This window comes from Dama dama, chromosome 12, assembly GCF_033118175.1.
Source record: "Dama dama isolate Ldn47 chromosome 12, ASM3311817v1, whole genome shotgun sequence".
NCBI lineage: Eukaryota > Metazoa > Chordata > Mammalia > Artiodactyla > Cervidae > Dama > Dama dama.
In genome coordinates, this window is record NC_083692.1 from 51,400,394 (window position 1) to 51,419,173 (window position 18,780).

Sequence of the window (18,780 nt, forward strand, 5' to 3'; positions counted from 1 at the left end):
AACTTTTGAAAAATTAGTTATATGTGACAAAGAAAATTTTAATACATTAAAAAATTAGTTATATTACAGACCATAATTTTGATCATAAACTAATACAATTAGAAACAAATAATAAAAGTGATGAAAAGAAAACTTGAAAATGAAGAAATTCTAAGTAATTCTAAAAGTACTTAGATATCCTTAGACCAAAGAGGAATTCAAAACTGAAATTAAAAGACTAAAAACACTTTACACCCAAACTATGCACACAGCAAATGCTATACTAAAGGGAAAATATCTTCATTATTAGGGAAGAAATAGTTAAAGGAACGTGGTGCTCATCTTTTAAAATTTAAAACCAAAAGTTAAAAAAGAAAGCTAAAGAGAATTCATAAATACTTAGGCTGACATCAGACAAATAGGAAATTTTTTAAAAAATGACTGAAAGGGGAAGGATACTCTGAGAAGTCAAAAGCTTTCTCTGGAAAGACAGAAAGAGAGTGGTTAGTGGGGCAGGGAGTGTGGAGGACAGAATGTGGGGAGTGGAGGAGGGAAGGGAAAGAAAGGGATGAGCAAAAGGATAACGAAATGGTCAGAGAAACATCTGATAGAGACTTTTGCTTTTGAGGGATCTCCTGTTCCCTCGGACCCAAGTTTTCTTGTCTGTCTCTCTTTAGTGCTTCAGTTTCAGATTCTTTGCTGGTTTGGCAGGCAGCATTGCAGCATGGTTGGGAGCATGGATTCTGGAGCCAGGAGGCCTGGGCCAGTCCCAGCTAGCCACTTGCTCTCCAGATGTATCAGTTCAGCTGTTGGTGCCTCACTTCCTGGTGGATAGCACGGGGATCCTGAGGGTATCTCCCTCATAATTCTGTGTGGATTTGTGCATATCAGCATGTAGTGCAGCCCCAGGCTTCTCCCAGCACGTGCTCAATAAACTTCAGGGGTGTCCTCTTCATCGCCATCATTCCTTTGCAGATTTCCTGGGATGCATGCTCCTTGAAGTCATGCTTTTGTGCTGGGTCACTCCATCTTTCAGCAGTTCTGCTTTCATTTAATGTCTTTTCTCTGAGATGCATTCTACCATTCCAGTATAAATATTGTTACCGAATAGGTACTAGAAAGAATCATTAGCTTTTGTTGTATTTACCATGTAGTAAGCATTGTGCTAAGTGCTTTATATGCATTATCTTATGTAATTTCCCATAAAGTGGCCTTAAGAGTATAGTCACCGTTACTATCAACAGATGAGGAAAAGGAAGCTCAGAAAGCTCTAGACACTTGCTCAGGATGACACAGCTAGAGGGACTGACATTTGAACCTCTTTGTCTGCTGTTACTGTTTGCCCCTTTTTCTTGATTTGTTGCTTCTCAGATTTAGGGATTGTTTGCCTAAAACAACGACAGTCAAAAAGCACACTGGAGTGGGGTAAGACCTCTGTACCACCTTCCACGAGTCCAGGCTCCTAGTCTCAGCTTTGCTTCTGCCTATGGTGGGAGATCCATCCAGTCACCTGACATCTGAGTCTCAGTGTTTTTACTGGTAATTGCAGGACCTTGGTCTGAGTGACATCTCTGAGGTTTCTTTCTAAGCCCCTGGTTCTCTGTGGATGTGTACATCAGGTGATGCTTACCAAGGAGCCTCTTCTGAAAGGAGTTAAACATTCTTATTTTTGTCAGAAGTATCCAATGCGTCTGTGGTACCTTGTGAGTTCCCGGCTGACCTCGTTGGTGTTTTTGTGTGTTGCCCAGGTACTCCAGGAGCAGATCCGTGCCCGGGACAACATTAGCTACGGAACTAATTCTGCCTTAAAGACCCTGGAGATGAGGCAGCTCTCTGGCCTGGGAGATCTCCGGGGAAGAGTGGCCAGGTGGGTAGTCAGGTATTTGTATCTCTGTGTATCAAGAGTGATTTTTCCATCAACTTCATTTTAATAGGGAATATATTTATGAAGCGCCAAAGCAGAGTCTTTGTCTTCTAGTACATTGTCTCCTTTGCCCATAAAATCTACTGGTGGAAGTTAGACCTTGTTTTGAGTAGCCCTGATTCAACTGTACTTCTGTAGTTGGAGCTGTGTGTATGGGAGGTGATGAGCGGAGGGCTCAGTTGACCTGTGTTATTTGCTAGATTAATGTTATATTTATTGAGCCCAATAATACAATGTTGGAACTTAAAGTTTGTGTGTCTTTTTTTTGGAGGGGGGCGTTTTACATATCTCATTTATTAGCTAAGATGATCAGGACTAACTGATTTAAAAAATTTTATTAATAAAGTAAATCTAACATCTATTTTTTCTTATTTTAAATTAATTTTTATTGGACTATAGTTGCTTTACAGTAGTTGGTGTGTCTTTTTAAAATTTCACTTTCTCTGAGGTATGGCAGAAATCAACACAATATTGTAAAGCAATTATCCTTCAATAAAAAATAAATAAATTTTTTAAATCTTTTCATTATTCTTTTTTACTACCTTTTCTGAAAGTATTGGTCCATGGTAGATTGTACACTTGAAAAAGAGATGTTTCCTCTAAGGTAGTAGGAAGAGTGCTGTTCCAGGGACTCACTACTGAAAAAGTGCCCCATGGACTGACCAGCAGCGTCCCTGTCACCGGGGGCTTGTCAGAAATGCACAATCTCTGAAGCATTCTCGGGCCTCTTCTGCCCTCTGCTGATATTAAGAGTCAAGCATGAGTGTACACGGGAGCCGTGGAGTTAACAGGCAATTTGAATCAGTTTGCCGTGAAAGTGAGGGTGGTCTGCAGAGTGGGGAGGAAAGGATCCAAGGTCTCTTTGGACCAGGCAGGGTTTTAGGGGGTATTTGTGCCAACAAAACTTAAAGGACTCTGAATATTGGGCCTGTGAATTCAGGTTTGCTGGATGAACGTCAGTCTTATAGCAGAGGGCTCCTGGTTGCCACTTTTGTGTGATTTCTCTCCTCATCTGGGTGAACTCCAGTCTCTGTAAAGGCCCTTGGTGACAGACACCCCCTTGACCGCCTTATGTCTCTCTCCCCTTGCACTGTATTTTTCAGCAGTAATCAACTGCTTGTTATTCCCTGATTGGATCAGGCTCTCCTACATCTGTGCCTTTGTGATTGCTGTTTTTATACCTGCCCTCTCCCCTTCTTTTCTAATTTCTAGTCAGCCTTTAAAGTTCAGCTTAAGTTTTACCTCCTCCAGGAAGTTTTCCCAGATCCCTTTCTCCTGAACTTACCTACCACTCTCTGTGCTGTTGAGTCTCTCTGTTGCCTTGGGGTGGAGTACTTTATCTTTTTGTAACCTCAGTGCATAGAACAGTCTCTGGAAGACAGTAGATACTCAATAAATGTTTATTTGGATGAATTAAAGATTTGGAAAATCACTGTTAACTGGACTTGAAGCTTTTTTTTGTGGAGATCAGCTGAAAAGAAACCCCAGCTCAGTTATACCTCTCAGAATTGGGAGGATCTAAAGAGCTTCAGAGCTGCAAGGCAGAGTAGGAACTTCAGAACTCTAGAAATTTTCCTAGTCACTTGAGTTGCAGATGAGGACTGAGTGAGGTGATATATGGAGGAGGCTTAGTGTGTACGTGAGATGGAGTGAATATAGAGCAGATAGGACCTGTTATTGTCTCAGGGGCAGTGGCCATGAAATTATCCTTGCAACACTGGTTCTAATTACAAAATGGAGAAATTGTTTTGAAATACTTTCAGGAATTTTACATTTTTCCTCTGCAGTTTCTTATTAACATCTCTACCCAGCTTGTTCCTTCTCTGTAACAAATACTTTTACTCTGAAACAGTCAAAATAATGTGTTGTGAGCACCACATATTTTTGCTTTATTTTGTGGCTCTATTCATCTTTCTTCTGGAATGCTAATGAGACTTTGATTGTTGAAACAAACTCATGTGAAATAATTCCTTGGGAAAGTTTTAACTTTCTTGCATTAATTGTGTCATGGTGTTGAAAGGATATGAACTCTTTAAGTGATAGTCTTGGATTACCAGGCTGCAGTATTATTTCAGGTTTTAGTCTATAGTGTTCATGGATCCACTGGTGAAGTAATTGATACGAAACAGACCCTGATAACCTCCCTGGAGAGCCAACAGGAAAGAGCAAAGATAATTCTCTACGGAAATGATAGACACCCTTACTTCACTAAGCAGAACACACCTGAACAGGACTCTCTCAGAGTTTCCCATTCTTCCCTAAGCCAAAGCCTGGAGTCTAGCTTTTCTGTTCCTACTGGGACATTTGGTCCATTTTTTGGCTTACCATCTTTATTTGTCCAAGACTCAGTGGCTCCCTCCACTTTCTTCTCTGAGATCTGTTTGCATGGTATCAGAGTTTTAGAGGAAAAACATCTGTGTACGGAGGCAGGCGTGCAGGTTCCCTCAGATTAAGTCCAGGTGCAAAGGAAAAAAAACAGATTGGACATCATCAAGTTAAAATTTTTTGGCTGTTATAAATAATGCTGTCATGCACATTCACATGTGAGGTTGTGTGGTTATATGTTTTCATTTCTCATGGATGTGTATACCTAGGAGTATAGCTGTTGAGTAATATGCTTTGTATATATTATAACTTTTACTAAAAACTGGACGTTTAGGTAGTATATTGTAGCAGTCCTGGAAGGTGATGCCCTTGGGCTTGTTTTTGTTTGTTTGGTTAAGTGACTTAGCTGCACTATGTTAGTGATGTCTGTTTCTCCCACAACATGAAGCCTCTCACGTCAGGATTGATGCCGATCCTCAGAGGCTGCACAGTCAGCCTGTGATGATAGCAGTTTTCACAAGGCTCTCTGTGACCATCTCTTTCCTTCACATTTTATTTAAGCTGCCTGCCTCTGTTGGTAACACACCCAAATCTTAGGCTCCTCTGATTGCTCTGTTTTTTTCTCTCCTTTGGTTACTTACTTTTTTCTTCTTTGCAATTTAATCATTTTAAAAATTGCTTTTATTGTATTATTATACAACCCAGTATCCCCAATATATTTCTTTTTTAAGTTGTAGTATAATTGATTTATAATATTATGCTGGTTTCAAATGTATAGCACAGTGATTCAGTTATACATATGTGTGTATATATATATGTATATTTTTCAGATTATTTTCCCTTACAGATTATTACAAAATATTGAGTATAGTTCCCTGTGCTATACAGTAGGTCTTGTTGGTTATCTATTTTATATATCTCGGTGCATGCGTGCTCAGTCATGTGGGATTCTTTGTGACCCCCATGGACTATATATAGCCTGCCAGGCTCCTCTGTCCATAGAATTTCCCAGGCAAGAATATTGGAATAAGTTGCCATTTCCTTCTCCAGGGGACCTTCCCTACCCAGGGATCGAACCTGCATCTCTTGAGTCTCCTGCATTGGCAGGCAGTTTCTTTACCACCTGAGTCCCCAGGGGCGCCTTATTTATGTATAGTAGTATGTATCCATTATGCTCTACTGTTTTTGACAGTGTCCTAGGATGTAAATTGCTGTATAGTCTGATTCAGTTAAATCATGACCAGCATTTAAGGGCTAATGATGTATACATATAATAATTATATATAATAATTACCATAACATGGACGATGGGAAATCAATGTTTTAAGTTTCATTGCCGTTGTTTTTTTCAACTTTACATTAGCTTTATTGCTGTTGATTGAAAGAGATCAAACTGGAACTAGAGCTCAGGCAAATTCCTTTCACTGCAATTTAATAATTAGCAGAAAGCAAAACCAAACCCCAAAACCCAAAGCACTCTATCGGTATGTATGCATTCATGGGCACCTGGGAACTTAAGTTGATAATAGTCATATGATGTGTTTTTATATCAAGAAACCCCTTTTATTTTTACTTTTTAAAAAATTTATTTATTTTTTAATTGAAGGATAATTGCTTTACAGAATTTTGTTGTTTTCTCTCAAACCTCAAAATGAATCAATCATAGGTATACAAATATCCCCTCCCTTCTGAACCTCCCACCCTCCTCCCTGCCCATCCCACCTCTCTAGGTTGATACAGAGCCCCTGTTTGAGTTTCCTGAGACACACAGCAAATTCCCATTGGCTATCTATTTTACATATGGTAATGTAAGTTTCCACGTTACTCTTTCCATACATCTCACCCTCTCCTCCCCTCTCCCCATGTCCATAAGTCTGTTCTCTATGTCTGTTTCTCCACTGCTGCCCTGTAAATAAATTCTTCAGTACCATTTTTCTAGACTTCATATATATGCATTAGAATACAATATTTATCTTTCTCTTTCTGACTGACTTCATTCTGTATATTAGGTTTTAGGTTCATCCACCTCATTAGAACTGACTCAAATGCATCCATTTTTATGGCTGAGTAATACTCCATTGTGTATATGTACTACAACTTTATCCATTCATCTGTTGATGGACATCTAGCTTGCTTCCATGTTCTAGCTATTGTAAATAGTGCTGCAGTGAACAATGGGATACATGTGTCTTTTTCAGTTTTGGTTTCCTCAAGGTATCTGCCTAGGGGTGAGATTGCTGGCTCATATGGTGGTTTTATTCCTAATTTTTTAAGGAATCTCCATACTGTCTTCCATAGTGGCTGTATCAGTTTACATTCCCTCCAACAGTGCAAGAATGTTCCCTTTTCTCCACATCCTCTCCAGCATTTATTGTTTGTAGCATTTATTTTTGATAATGACCATTCTGACCGGTGTGAGGTGATTTCTCATTGTAGTTTTGATTTGCATTTCTCTAATAATGAGTGATGTTGAGCATTGTTTCATGTGTTTGTTAGCCATCTGTATGTCTTCTTTGGAGAAATGTCTGTTTAGGTCTTTTCCCCACTTTTTGATTGGGTTGTTTGTTTTTCTGGTATTGAGTTGTATGAACTGCTTGTATATTTTGGGAATTAATCCTTTGTCAGTTGTTTCATGTGCTATTATTTTCTCCCATTCTGAGGGTTGTCTTTTCACCTTGCTTAGTGTTTCCTTTGCTGTGCAAAAGCTTTTAAGTTTAATCAGGTCCCACTTGTTTACTTTTGTTTTTATTTCCATTACTCTAGGAGGTGGGTCATAGAGGATCTTTTTTTGATTTATGTCATCAAGTGTTCTGCCTATGTTTTCCTCTAAGAGTTTTTTAGTTTCTGGTCTTATATATTTAGCTCTGTAATCCATTTTGAGTTTATCTTTGTATGTGGTGTTAGGAAGTGTTCTAATTTCATTTTTTTACATGTAGCTGTCCAGTTTTCCCAGCACCATTTATTGAAGAGGCTGTCTTTGCCCCAATGTATATTCTTGCCTCCTTTGTCAAAAATAAAGGACCCATAGGTGTGTGGGTTTGTTTCTGGGCTTTCTGTTTTGTTCTATTGGTCTGTATTTCTGTTTTTGTTTCAGTACCATACTGTCTTGATGACTGTAGCTTTGTAGTATAATCTGAAGTCAGGAAGCTTGATTCCTCCAGCTCCATTCTTCTTTCTCAGGACTGCTTTGGTTATTCGGGGTCTTTGGTGTTTCCATATGAATAGTGAAATGTTTTTGTTCTAGTTCTGTGAAAAATGTCATTGGTAATTTGATAGGGATTGCATTGAATCTGTAGATTGTGGTTGGTAGTATAGTCATTTTCACAGTATTGATTCTTCCTACCCAGAAACATAGAATATCTCTCCATCCGTTTATGTCATCTTTGATTTCTTTCATTCAGTTCAGTTTAGTCGCTCAGTCGTGTCCAACTCTTTGCAACTCCATGAATCTCAGCACGCCAGGCCTCCCTGTCCATCACCAACTCCCAGAGTTTACTCAAACTCATGCCCATCGAGTCGGTGAGGCCATCCAGCCATTTCGTCCTCTGTCGTGCCCTTCTTCTCCTGCCCCCAATCCCTTCCAGCATCAGGGTCTTTTCCAGTGAGTCAACTCTTCACATGAAGTGGCCAAAGTATTGCAGTTTCAGTTTCAGTGTCAGTCCTTCCAATGAACACCTAGGACTGATCTCCTTTAGGATGGACTGGTTGGATCTCCTTGCAGTCCAAGGGACTTTCAAGAGCCTTCTCCAACACCACAGTTCAAAAGCATCAATTTTTCGGCTCTCAGCTTTCTTCACAGTCCAACTCTCACATCCATATGTGACCACTGGAAAGGTTTCATTAGTGTCTTATAATTTTCTGTGTACAATTCTTTTGTCTCCTTAGGTAAGTTTATTCCTAGATATTTAATTCTTTTTGTTGTGGTGGTGAATGGGATTGATTCCTTAATTTCTCTTTCTGATTTTTCATATAGAAAAATAGTATAGAGAAATACAAGTGATTTCTGTATATTGATTTTATATCCTGCAACTTTTTAAAGTTCACTAATTAGCTCTAGTAATTTTCTGATACTATCTTTAGGGTTTTCTATGTACAGTGTCATGTCATCTGCTAACAGTGAGAGCTTTACTTCTTTTCTGATCTGGATTCCTTTTATTTCTTCGATTCCTTTTATTTCTCTGATTGCTGTATCTAGGACTTCTAGAACTATGTTGAATAATAGTGGTGAAAGTGGGCACCCTTGTCTTGTTCCTGATCTTAGGAGGAATGCTTTCAGTTTTTCACCATTGAGAATAATGTTTGCTGTAGGTTTATAATATATGCCCTTTACTGTGTTGCGGTAGGTTCCTTCTATGTCCATTTTTTGAAGAGTTTTAATCATAAATGGGTACTGAATTTTGTCAAAGGCTTTTTTTGCATTTATTGAGATGATCATATGGTTTTTATCTTTCAATTTGTTAATATGATGTATCATATTGATTGATTTGTGTATATTGAAGAATCCAATCATCCTTGGAATAAACCCAGCTTGTTCATGGTGAGCTTTTTGATGTGTTGCTGAATTCTGTTAGCTAAAATTTTGTTGAGGATTTCTGCATATATGTTCATCAATGATATTGGTCTGTAGTTTTCTTTTTTTGTGTTGTCTTTGGTTTTCATATCAGGTGATGGCGGCCTCTTAGAATGAGTTTGGAAGTGTTCCTTCCTCTGCAGTTTTTTGAGAGTTTTAGAAGGATAGGCATTAGCTCTTCTCTAAATGCTTGATAGATTTCTCTTGAGAAGCCATCTGGTCCTGGGCTTCTGTTTTTGGGGAGATTTTTTTTTTATCACAGTTTCAATTAGTGCTTATAATTGGATTGTTCATAATTTCTATTTCTTCCTGATTCAGTCTTGAAAGATTGAACTTTTCTAAGAATCTGTCCATTTCTTCCAGGTTATCCATTTTATTGCCATATAGTTTTTCATACTAGTCTCTTATAATCCCTTGTATTTCTGCATTGTCTGTTGTAACCTCTCCTGTTTCATTTCTAATTTCATTGATTTGATTCTTCTCTCTTTTTTCTTGATGAGTCTGGATAAAGTTTTGTCAATTTTTTTATCTTCCCAAAGAACCAGCTTTTGGTTTTATTAATCTTTACTATTGTTTCTTTCATTTATTTTTCATTTATTTCTGCTCTGCTCTTTATGATTTCTTTCCTTCTACTAATTTTGGTGGGGTTTTTTGTTCTTTTTTTCTAGTTGTTTTAGGTGTAAAGTTAGGTTGCCTAGTCATTTTTCTTGTTTCTTGAGATAGGATTATATTGCTATAAACATCCCTCTTAGAACTGCTTTTGCTGCATCCCATAGGTTTTGAGTTGTCATGTTTTCGTTGTCATTTGTTTCTAGAAATTTTTTTATTTCCCTTTTCATTTCTTCAGTAACCTGTTGGTTATTTAGCAACATATTGTTTAATCTCCATGTATTTGTGTTTCTTACAGTTTTTTTCTTGTAATTGGTACCTAGTCTCATAGCATTGTGGTCAGTGAAGATGCTTGACATGATTTCAATTTTCTTAAATTTACTGAGGTTTGATTTGTGACCTAAGATGTGGTCTATCTGGAGAATGTTCCATGTGCACTTGAGAAGAAGGTGTATTTTTCTGCATTTGGATAGAATGCCCTGAAGATATCAATGAGATCGATCTCATCTAATGTGTCATTTAAGACTTGTGTTTCCTTATTAATTTTCTGTTTTGATGATCTGTCCATTGGTGTGAGTGGGGTGTTAAAGTCTCCTACTATAATTGTGTTGCTGTCAATTTCTCTTTTTATGACTGCTAGTATTTGTCTTATGTATTGAGGTGCTCCTATATCATGAACCCCTTTTTATTAATGTTGAGTTATTTTCTAATATAGATATGTCCCAAGGCTCTCTTACAAAATGCAGTGAAAACATGGGAACAGACCAAAGTTTACACAAAGGGGACAAAAAAGTTGTAGAGCAATAATAAGGTCTCAGGATGATATAGGGTGCTTCTCTCTTTTTCTACTCCTGTCTCTCACCTCCTTTTTTCTTTTCTTTTTTTTTTTAAACTTTTTATTTTGTATTGGCGTATAGCTGAGTAAAGGGCTTCCCCAGTGGCTCAGTATTAGAGAATCTGCCTGCAGTGCAAGAGATGCGGGTTCAATCCCTGGGTCAGGAAGGTCCTCTGGAGGAGGGCGTGGTAACCCACTCCAGTATTCTTGCCTGGAGAATCCCACGGATGGGGGAGCCTGGCTGCAGTCCACAGGGTCACAGAGTTGGACATGACTGAAGTGACTGAGCACGCACATAGCCTATTAATAATGCTGTGATAGATTCAGGTGAACAGTGAAGGGACTCAGCCATACATGTATATCATAAGACCTCTTGATAATGCCAATATTTTGTTAGGCCATAACACCCATATTAGAAGCTTAGATTATGATACAGTAGTCCCAGGGGAATACACCCCAAGACTCCCAGTGCATTCCTGAAACTGGGGATAGCACTGAAGCCTCCCTATATATATATATACCATGTTTTTTCCTATATACTTATCCCTGTGAGAAAGTTTAATTTATAACTTAGGCAAAATAAGAGATTAACAATAATTAATAATAGAATAATAATAATTCTAATAATAAGAGTTTAATGTAAAAAAGATAATGTGAATGTGGTCTCTCTCTCAGAGTATCTTATTGTCGTGTGTTAACCTTTGCAAGGTTGTGAGATTATAAAATGCCTATGTGAAGAGATGAAGTAAAATGAATGACATAGGAATTCTGTGTCACTGCTTTTTAAATGCCATATGCTGCCATGTCACAAGCTGTAAGAGAAGTCTGCCTAAGCATGAAACTCAAGTCATGTCTGTGGTTAGACATTTGGGACCCTGTTCTGGACTTTTAACCACCTCCTTGCCATCATTGATCAGACAGCCAAGTGATAGAGTCATTCTGCCACCTAACTGCCACAACCAAGAACTGTACCTGGAAGACAGCTGCTCAAAGACCCGAAAAGGAAAATTTTGGAATGAATACATTAGCAGTTCATCTATAATATTACATCAAGATAAAACAGGACAACTGGTTGGAATTCAGTGCAGGTTCTTGTTTAACTAAATCTATTGAGTCGTGCCAACAGTTAACATGCGAGCCCCAAGGCTGCCTTTTATAATGTGTGTTTTTTGAAAAGAAAGGAAGGGGGCTTCCCTGGTGGTCCATTGGTTAAGAGTCTGCCTGCCAATGCAGGGGACACAGGTTTGATCCCTGGTTCAGGAGGATCCCACATGCAACTAAGCTCATGTGCCACAACTACTGCACCTGCACTTTTACATACTATTCTGTCACTTGTTTCTTCATGACAGTATATTGTGGGCCTCTTTCCAGTATGCACATGGATCTGACTTACTTTTTAATTAGATATGGGGTATTCTGTTCCATGTATGTATCATAATTTAATATATTTAGCCACTCCTGTATTAATGGAAATGTATGTTGTAGCTCCGATACTTTGACCACCTGATGTGAAGAGCTGACTCATTGGAAAAGATCCTGATGCTGGGAAAGATTGAGGGCAGTAGGAGAAGGAGAGACAGAGGATGAGATGGTTGGATGGCATCATCGACTCAATGGACATGAGTTTGAGCAAGCTCCGGGATATGATGGACAGGGAAGCCTGGTGTGCTGTAGTCGGTGGGGTTGCAAAGAGTCGGACACGACTGAGTGACTGAACAACAACAATGTTGTAGTGTTTGTGTTTCCAAGTGAGACAAAATATGGAAGCCAAGCTAAAGCTAGTGCAAATCTGTGAGCTGTGGGCTTTAGGATCATTTTGAGACCTTTTCAAGTAACTTCTTTAAACAGAGTCTGTCCCTTGAACTGCTTTGTGAAGATGATGAACTGGTATGATGTAAATTTCCATGTGACAGATTTCCAACCTGACGAATTTCCATCCAATAAGCTGCTATTTGAATTGGAAAATAATATTTTTTTATTTCATGGTAATTTAAAACTTCAGATTTCCCCAAATTAATTTAGATAATGTTTTGCTTAAAAATTTTGAGCTCAAAATTAAAAAGAGGGGTCTGTATTTGATATTGTTTTTAAGCATCATTTGTGAGTGGGGATGATTTTGAGGTCTAAATGAACTAACATTTAGTTCGTGCATAAATTCATGTTTAATTCATGCATAATATTATGTGTCTTGGACAGTGCATGGTACATAGTAAATATTCCTTATAGTCATACATTGGCAAGTATTTATTGAGCCCCTCCTACAAGCAAGGCAATGTGCTTGGCACTAGGGTTTTAATGATAGAAAAGGCAGTTGCCCTTCTTCTTTAAATGTAGTTTATATTCCTTCTAATAGGAGAGATAGACATTAAGCAAATTGTTGCAAAATAATTATTTATTTCACTTATGATTCTGGTTTGTAGATTTTGGGGGCGTTTCTATAGAAATAATCACATCATCTGCATATATTGGCAGTTTAATTTCTTCTTTTCTGATCCTCATATCCTTAGTCTCTTTTTTTTGTCATCTTGTACTAGGTAAAATCTTCAGTACAGTTAATTAGAAATTGTAACAATAGGCATTTTTCTCTTGTTTTCAACTTTAATGAGAATACTCCCAGAGTTTTTCCATTTTTTGGATGATGATTAATCATGGATTCATCAGATTCAGGAAGTTTTATTGCATTCCAAATTTACTAAGAATCTTTATAATTTGTATTGAGTTTTCTCAAATGTTTTTGCATCTATTCAAATCACAGATTATTTTTCTCTCTTAATCTGTTAATGTAAATTTAGCAAGGTGGTTACTTATATTAAGGTACAAAGATCAGTTTCCTTACTATAAACCAATAGGAAACAACTAGAAAACATACTTAAAATGAAGATGTTATTTAAAATAAAATCAGAGAATGTATAATAACTAGGCATTTATCTAACAAAAATTGTTCAAGACTTCTTGAAAATTAAAAAAAAATTGGTTAAGAAATAAGAAAACATAAATAAATAGAAACAGGTATTATATTCAAGGTTAGAAAGTCTTTAATATATTTAAAAATATCAGTTTTCACAAATTAATCTTTAGAATCAATGAAATTCCAATTAGATTCCAGAGTGTTATAGAGAAACTTGATAAGATGATCCTAATGTTTGTGATCAGAGTTAAGAGTCAGAAACATTCAAGATGCTTATGAAGATGACCAAAGAGGGAAGAATTACCCTACTAGATACCAAGACTTGCTGTGAAACTGTAGTTATTAAGATGTTATGTTGGTGGCTTAGGGATAGACAAATTGAACAATGGAATAGGATAGAAAGTCCAGGAATTGAACCACACATGTATGGGACTTTGATATATGTCTTAGATGGCATAGCAGGTCCGTGGAGAAAGGAGAGACTGTTAAGTAAATGGAGCTAGAAAATTTATTATCCATTTCAAAAAAGATTCATTTTTTTCCCTATCTCATACCAGATGATTAAAGGACTTAAATGCTAAACATAAGACTTAAAACTTTTAATAGAAACATATAGAGAAATATCTTTTAGACCTTTTGGTAGGGGAGGATTTCTTCTTGATATAAAAGGCATTCAGAAGTTTGATTATGTTAAAATTTAAAGTGTTGCTCATCATTCTGAAATAAGAAAATGAGAAGTTACAAATGGAGGAAGACATTGTATAGTAAAAAGTTATATCAAGAATATATGTACAAGTTAAGAATAATACAAACAATCCAATGTAACAATGGGTAAGAGACATGAACTGACACCAAAGAAGAAACAGATATGGCCAATAAACATGTGAGGAGATTCAGTGTCATTGGTTGATATTGAAATAAAAATTTTAAAAAGCAGCAATATATGCTTTCTCACTCCCAGTAGATTAGCATCTAAAATATCTGAAAATGCCAAGCATTAGAGAGGGTGTAGGTGCCCAAGATCTCTTACCTATTGTTAGTGGGAGTATAAACTAGTGAGGTCTGATATTGCCTCTCAGTGCTGAACATCCACATACTTTGAGACCCATCAGTTTATGCCCAAGATAAATTGTTGAACTTCTACCCCAGGAGGGTGTGTTCATAGCAGCATTGTTCAAAATAGCAGTCTTGCAATAACCCAAAGTGCCCATTAGTGGAAGTTTGGAAAATAAATTGTAACAAACAATAGAATGTTATTTTGTAGTTAAAATGAGTAATTACTGTAGTGTTTAACAATATAGTTGAAGCTTAGCAATAAGTGAAAACAATAAGTATCAAAATATTACATATGACATAAGGGCTGTTGTAAAAGTTGAATTCAACTAATACATACACATACTTTTAAGAAATATATACGTTTATATATATTGATACATAGACATGTATATGTGTGTGCAATACAGTCTTAAAAGGAGAACAAGGGAATGATGATACAGAATTTAAAATAGGAGCAGTTATTTAAAAATAATTAACTGAATAAAGTGAGCCATGAATAAAGTGAGCTGCAGATGGTGATTGTGGCCATGAAATTAAAAGATGCTTGCTCCTTGGAAGAAAAGTTATGACCAACCTAGACAGCATCTTAAAAATCAGAGACATTACTTTGCCAACAAAGGTCTGTCTAGTCAAAGCTATGGTTTTTCTAGTAGTCATGTATGGATGTGAGAGTTGGACTATAAAGAAAGCTGAGTGCCGAAGAACTGATGCTTTTGAACTGTGGTGTTGGAGAAGACTCTTGACAGGCCCTTGGACTGCAAGGAGATCCAACCAGTCCATCCTAAAGGAAATCAATCCTGAGTATTCATTGGAAGGACTGATGCTAAAGCTGAAACTACAATACTTTGGCCACCTCATGCAAAGAACTGACTCATTTGAAAAGACCCTGATGCTGGGAAACATTGAAGGCAGGATGAGAAGGGGACGACAGAGGATGAGATGGTTGGATGGCATCACCGACTCAATGGACATGAGTTTGAGTAAACTCCGGGAGTTGCTGATGGACAGGGAGGTCTGGTGTGCTGCAGTCCATGGGGCTGCAGAGTTGGACATGGCTGAGCAACTGAACTGAAAGTGAGCCATACATGGGCCAATGATGAGTGCATGTCATGAAACAGGAATTAGAGATAAATGATAATATAGTAATTCTTTTAAGAGATGGGAATACCAGACGACCTTACCTGCCTCCTGTGAAACCTGTATGCAGGTCAAGAAGCAATAGTTAGAACCAGACGTGGAACAATGAACTGGTTCCAAGTTGGGAAAGGAGTACATCAAGGCTGTATATTGTCACCCTGCTTCTTTAACTTATACGCAGAGTACATCATGTGAAATGCTGGGCTGGATGAAGCACAAGCTGGAATCAAGATTGCTGGGAGAAATATCAATAACCTTAGATATGCAGATGACACCGCCCTCATGGTAGAAAGCGAATAGGAACTAAAGAGCCTCTTGATGAAGGTGAAAGAGGAGAGTGAACAAGCTGGCTTAAAACTCAACATTTAAAAAACAAAGATCATGGCATCTGATCCCATCATTTCATGGCAAATAGATGGGGAAACAAAGGAAACAGTGATAGACTTGATTTTCTTGGGCTCCAAAATCACCACGAATGGTGACTGCAGCCTTGGAATTAAAAGACACTTGCTTCTTGGAAGAAAAGCTATGACCAACCTAGACAGCATATTAAAAAGCAGAGACATTACTTTGCTGACAAAAGTCTATCTTGTCAAAGCTATGTTTTTTCCAGTAGTCATGTATGGGTGTGAGAGTTGGACCATAAATAAATCTGAGCACCGAAGAATTTGTGTTTTTGAACTGTGGTGTTGGAGAAGACTCTTGAGAGTCCCTTGGACTGGAAGGAGATCAAACCCGCCAATCCTAAAGGAAACCAATCCTGAATATTCATTGGCAGGACTGATGCTGAAGCTGAAACTCCAATACTTTGGCCACCTCATGCGAAGAGCTGACTTGTTAGAAAAGACTCTGATGATGGAAAAGATTGAAGGTAGGAGGAGAAGGGGATGACAGAGGATAAGATGGTTGGATGGCATCATGGACTCAATGGACATGAGTTTGAGCAAGCTCTGGGAGTTGGTGGAGGACAGGGAAGCCTGGCATGGTGCAGTCCGTGGGGTTGCAAAGAGACAGACACAACTGAATGACTGGACAACAACAGCAAGTAGAAAATGATAATAATAGTGGTAGTAATAGTAATAAATTTTAATTATAAGAAGTTCAGCAAAAGAAAAATGTGGGATATCTGGAAAGTGTTTAATTGCTATACCTGATCTCCAGGAAGGGTTCCGTAAGGAAGTGACTATTGTGCTTAGCTTGAGGGATGTATAGTACCTAGTCAGGTGACAAGGTCAAGGAAGAAGACTTCATCCAGAGAGAACAGCCTGGGTCAAGGCCTTAAAGTGGGGAAGGAGTGAAGTAAGTTCAAAGGCCTGTACTGTAATGGTGTGGCTGAGTACAGAGGGAAAAAGGGACAGAATATATAAGATGATGCAGAGAGGTAGGTGGCTTGGGACCGACTCTTTCTAAGCATTTTAAAGGATTTTGGTTTTATTCTAGAATAGCAGGAAATTGTACAAGGAGTTTATACAGAATTTAGTTTGATTTTTCTTTGCTCACACTTTTGTTTCCTTGGGGTTAATACCTAGATTACAAGGTACATTGAAATATATTCATGTTTCAAGATTTGGAGTATATACTGCCAAGTTGCCCTCAAGAAAGCTTGTAAAATTCACTATTCCACCTGCAATCCGTGATGTAGCTTAATTCTACAAACTCCAATGTTGGGTAGTAAATGTTAAAAATATTTCCAGTATAGATGGATAGTGACATGATTGCTGCTTTGTGTCTATTTTATTATGAATATTGAAATTTACACATGTATATATGCAGTTTTTCAGGTTGTATTGCAAAATATTAAAAATATTTCCATCAATATTAAAAATTTTTTATCCTAATACATTTTCTGTTATTTCCAAAGAGGATTATAGCATTTTAGCCAAATGATTACTAAACAGGCTGTTCAACTTGGAGAAAATGTGAGTCATTACCAAGTAAAATCTCAGCAAGTTTGAAGTAATTGAGCTGGTAGCTTACTTTTTTCAGAGTCTACAAAAAATTAAATTTTCCAGAAATTTTCTCAGTTTGTTGTTTCTTGCATCCTACTCCTTCTCTCTGGGTGTTCTTTTCTTCTTACTGAAGTACATTACTTAATGACTTTTTCAATATGAGTGTGTGGGCGATACATTTCTTAATCTTTGTATGTCTGAAACATCTTTATTTTGCACTTACTCTTGGATGATAGATTTGTTCCCCTCAATCCTTAGAAGCTGTTTCTCCAATATCTTCTGATATTTATTGTCTTCTGGTGTCTATTGGGTGCTATCAATCTTATAGTCAGTCAAAAAAATCATTTTGTCTTTGGTATCTGGTAGCTTTTAAGATTTTATCTTTATCTTGGGTTATATGAATTTCACCATAGTCTGTTTAGTTTTACTTATGCCACTTGGTATTCATTGAATACTTTAAAACTCATGTCTTTCTTCAGTCTTAGAAAATCTACAGCACTCACACCTGAAATATTGCTTCTTTGCCATTCTCTCCATTTTTTCTTTTAAAATTCTTCAACCTCCCTTTGACTTATGTTAGCATCTCTTTGCTTTTCCTCTATCTTTCTTCACTATTTTTTCATGTTTTGCATCTCTGTCTGGCTTTGGTGCATTCTGAGCAGGCTCCTTGCTACTTTCTTATAATTTGCTGATTTTATCTTCAATCATGTTTAGTCTAGAGTTTGTCAGGTCTACTAAGAAAATTTTAGCTTATTTTTAGGATTTCTCATTTTTTTCTCTTAACCCCTTGTTCTTTTTTTATCTCTACTTAAAAAAAATAGAGTTCTCTTGATGGATGTTAATCTATTTTTCATTTTTGAGTACCTAACATGTATATATTTTAAGGTCATTTGGTCCGAGGCCATACATGTGAGTTGAAGGAAAACTGGCAGTAGTAAGAATAGAAGCCACAGGAGTCCAGGCTCATGTAATTTACTTCTGCCTTTAGGACCATTAGGCTTGATGTCTACATATCCCTTCCCCTCCAAGATGGCGTCCTGCCCATGTGCCCACGTCTGTGGCTTGGTGTTTGTAATGGGCTGCCCAGATTGCCTGGTCCCCCAGTGACCCCTGCTTAGGGGTGTCGTGTCTACTGGAGCCCAGTAGCAAGCTGGCAGGTCTTTCTCAAAGCAGGAATGATTGTGTTGGAACAGGACATGACTTTGCTCTCAATTCCTAGGAGGTCATTCTGTGACTCCCCTATTAGGGTTTGACGGAGGCTTCATAGCCTAGATTATCTACCACAGATACCTTGCATACCTTTAGAACTGCCAAGTCATGAGGCTCAAGGGCAGAGCACCTGGGACCAGCTGCAGAACTTTCCCATGCTCTGGAGCACACTCAAAGCACACAGCCTTATAGGTGGTTTGGTAAAATGGGAATAGTACTTTCAGATGTGGTAGAAGTTGCCTCCAAAATCCAGAAACCCTGAACTTGAGAGGTGGAGGT

The 18,780-nt window shown here is 37.7% G+C and overlaps 1 protein-coding gene across 3 annotated transcripts in view; it reads left to right on the plus strand.

Moving 5' to 3' along the window:
• FAM81A (family with sequence similarity 81 member A) overlaps positions 1 to 18,780 on the plus strand; it is an 82,403-nt gene that overhangs the window by 44,284 nt on the left and 19,339 nt on the right. For all 3 annotated transcript variants that reach the window (XM_061158391.1, XM_061158393.1, XM_061158392.1), the window contains exon 4: positions 1,728 to 1,846. In XM_061158391.1, coding sequence (XP_061014374.1) covers positions 1,728 to 1,846 — 119 coding nt within the window. The remainder of the gene's footprint in view (positions 1 to 1,727; positions 1,847 to 18,780) is intronic.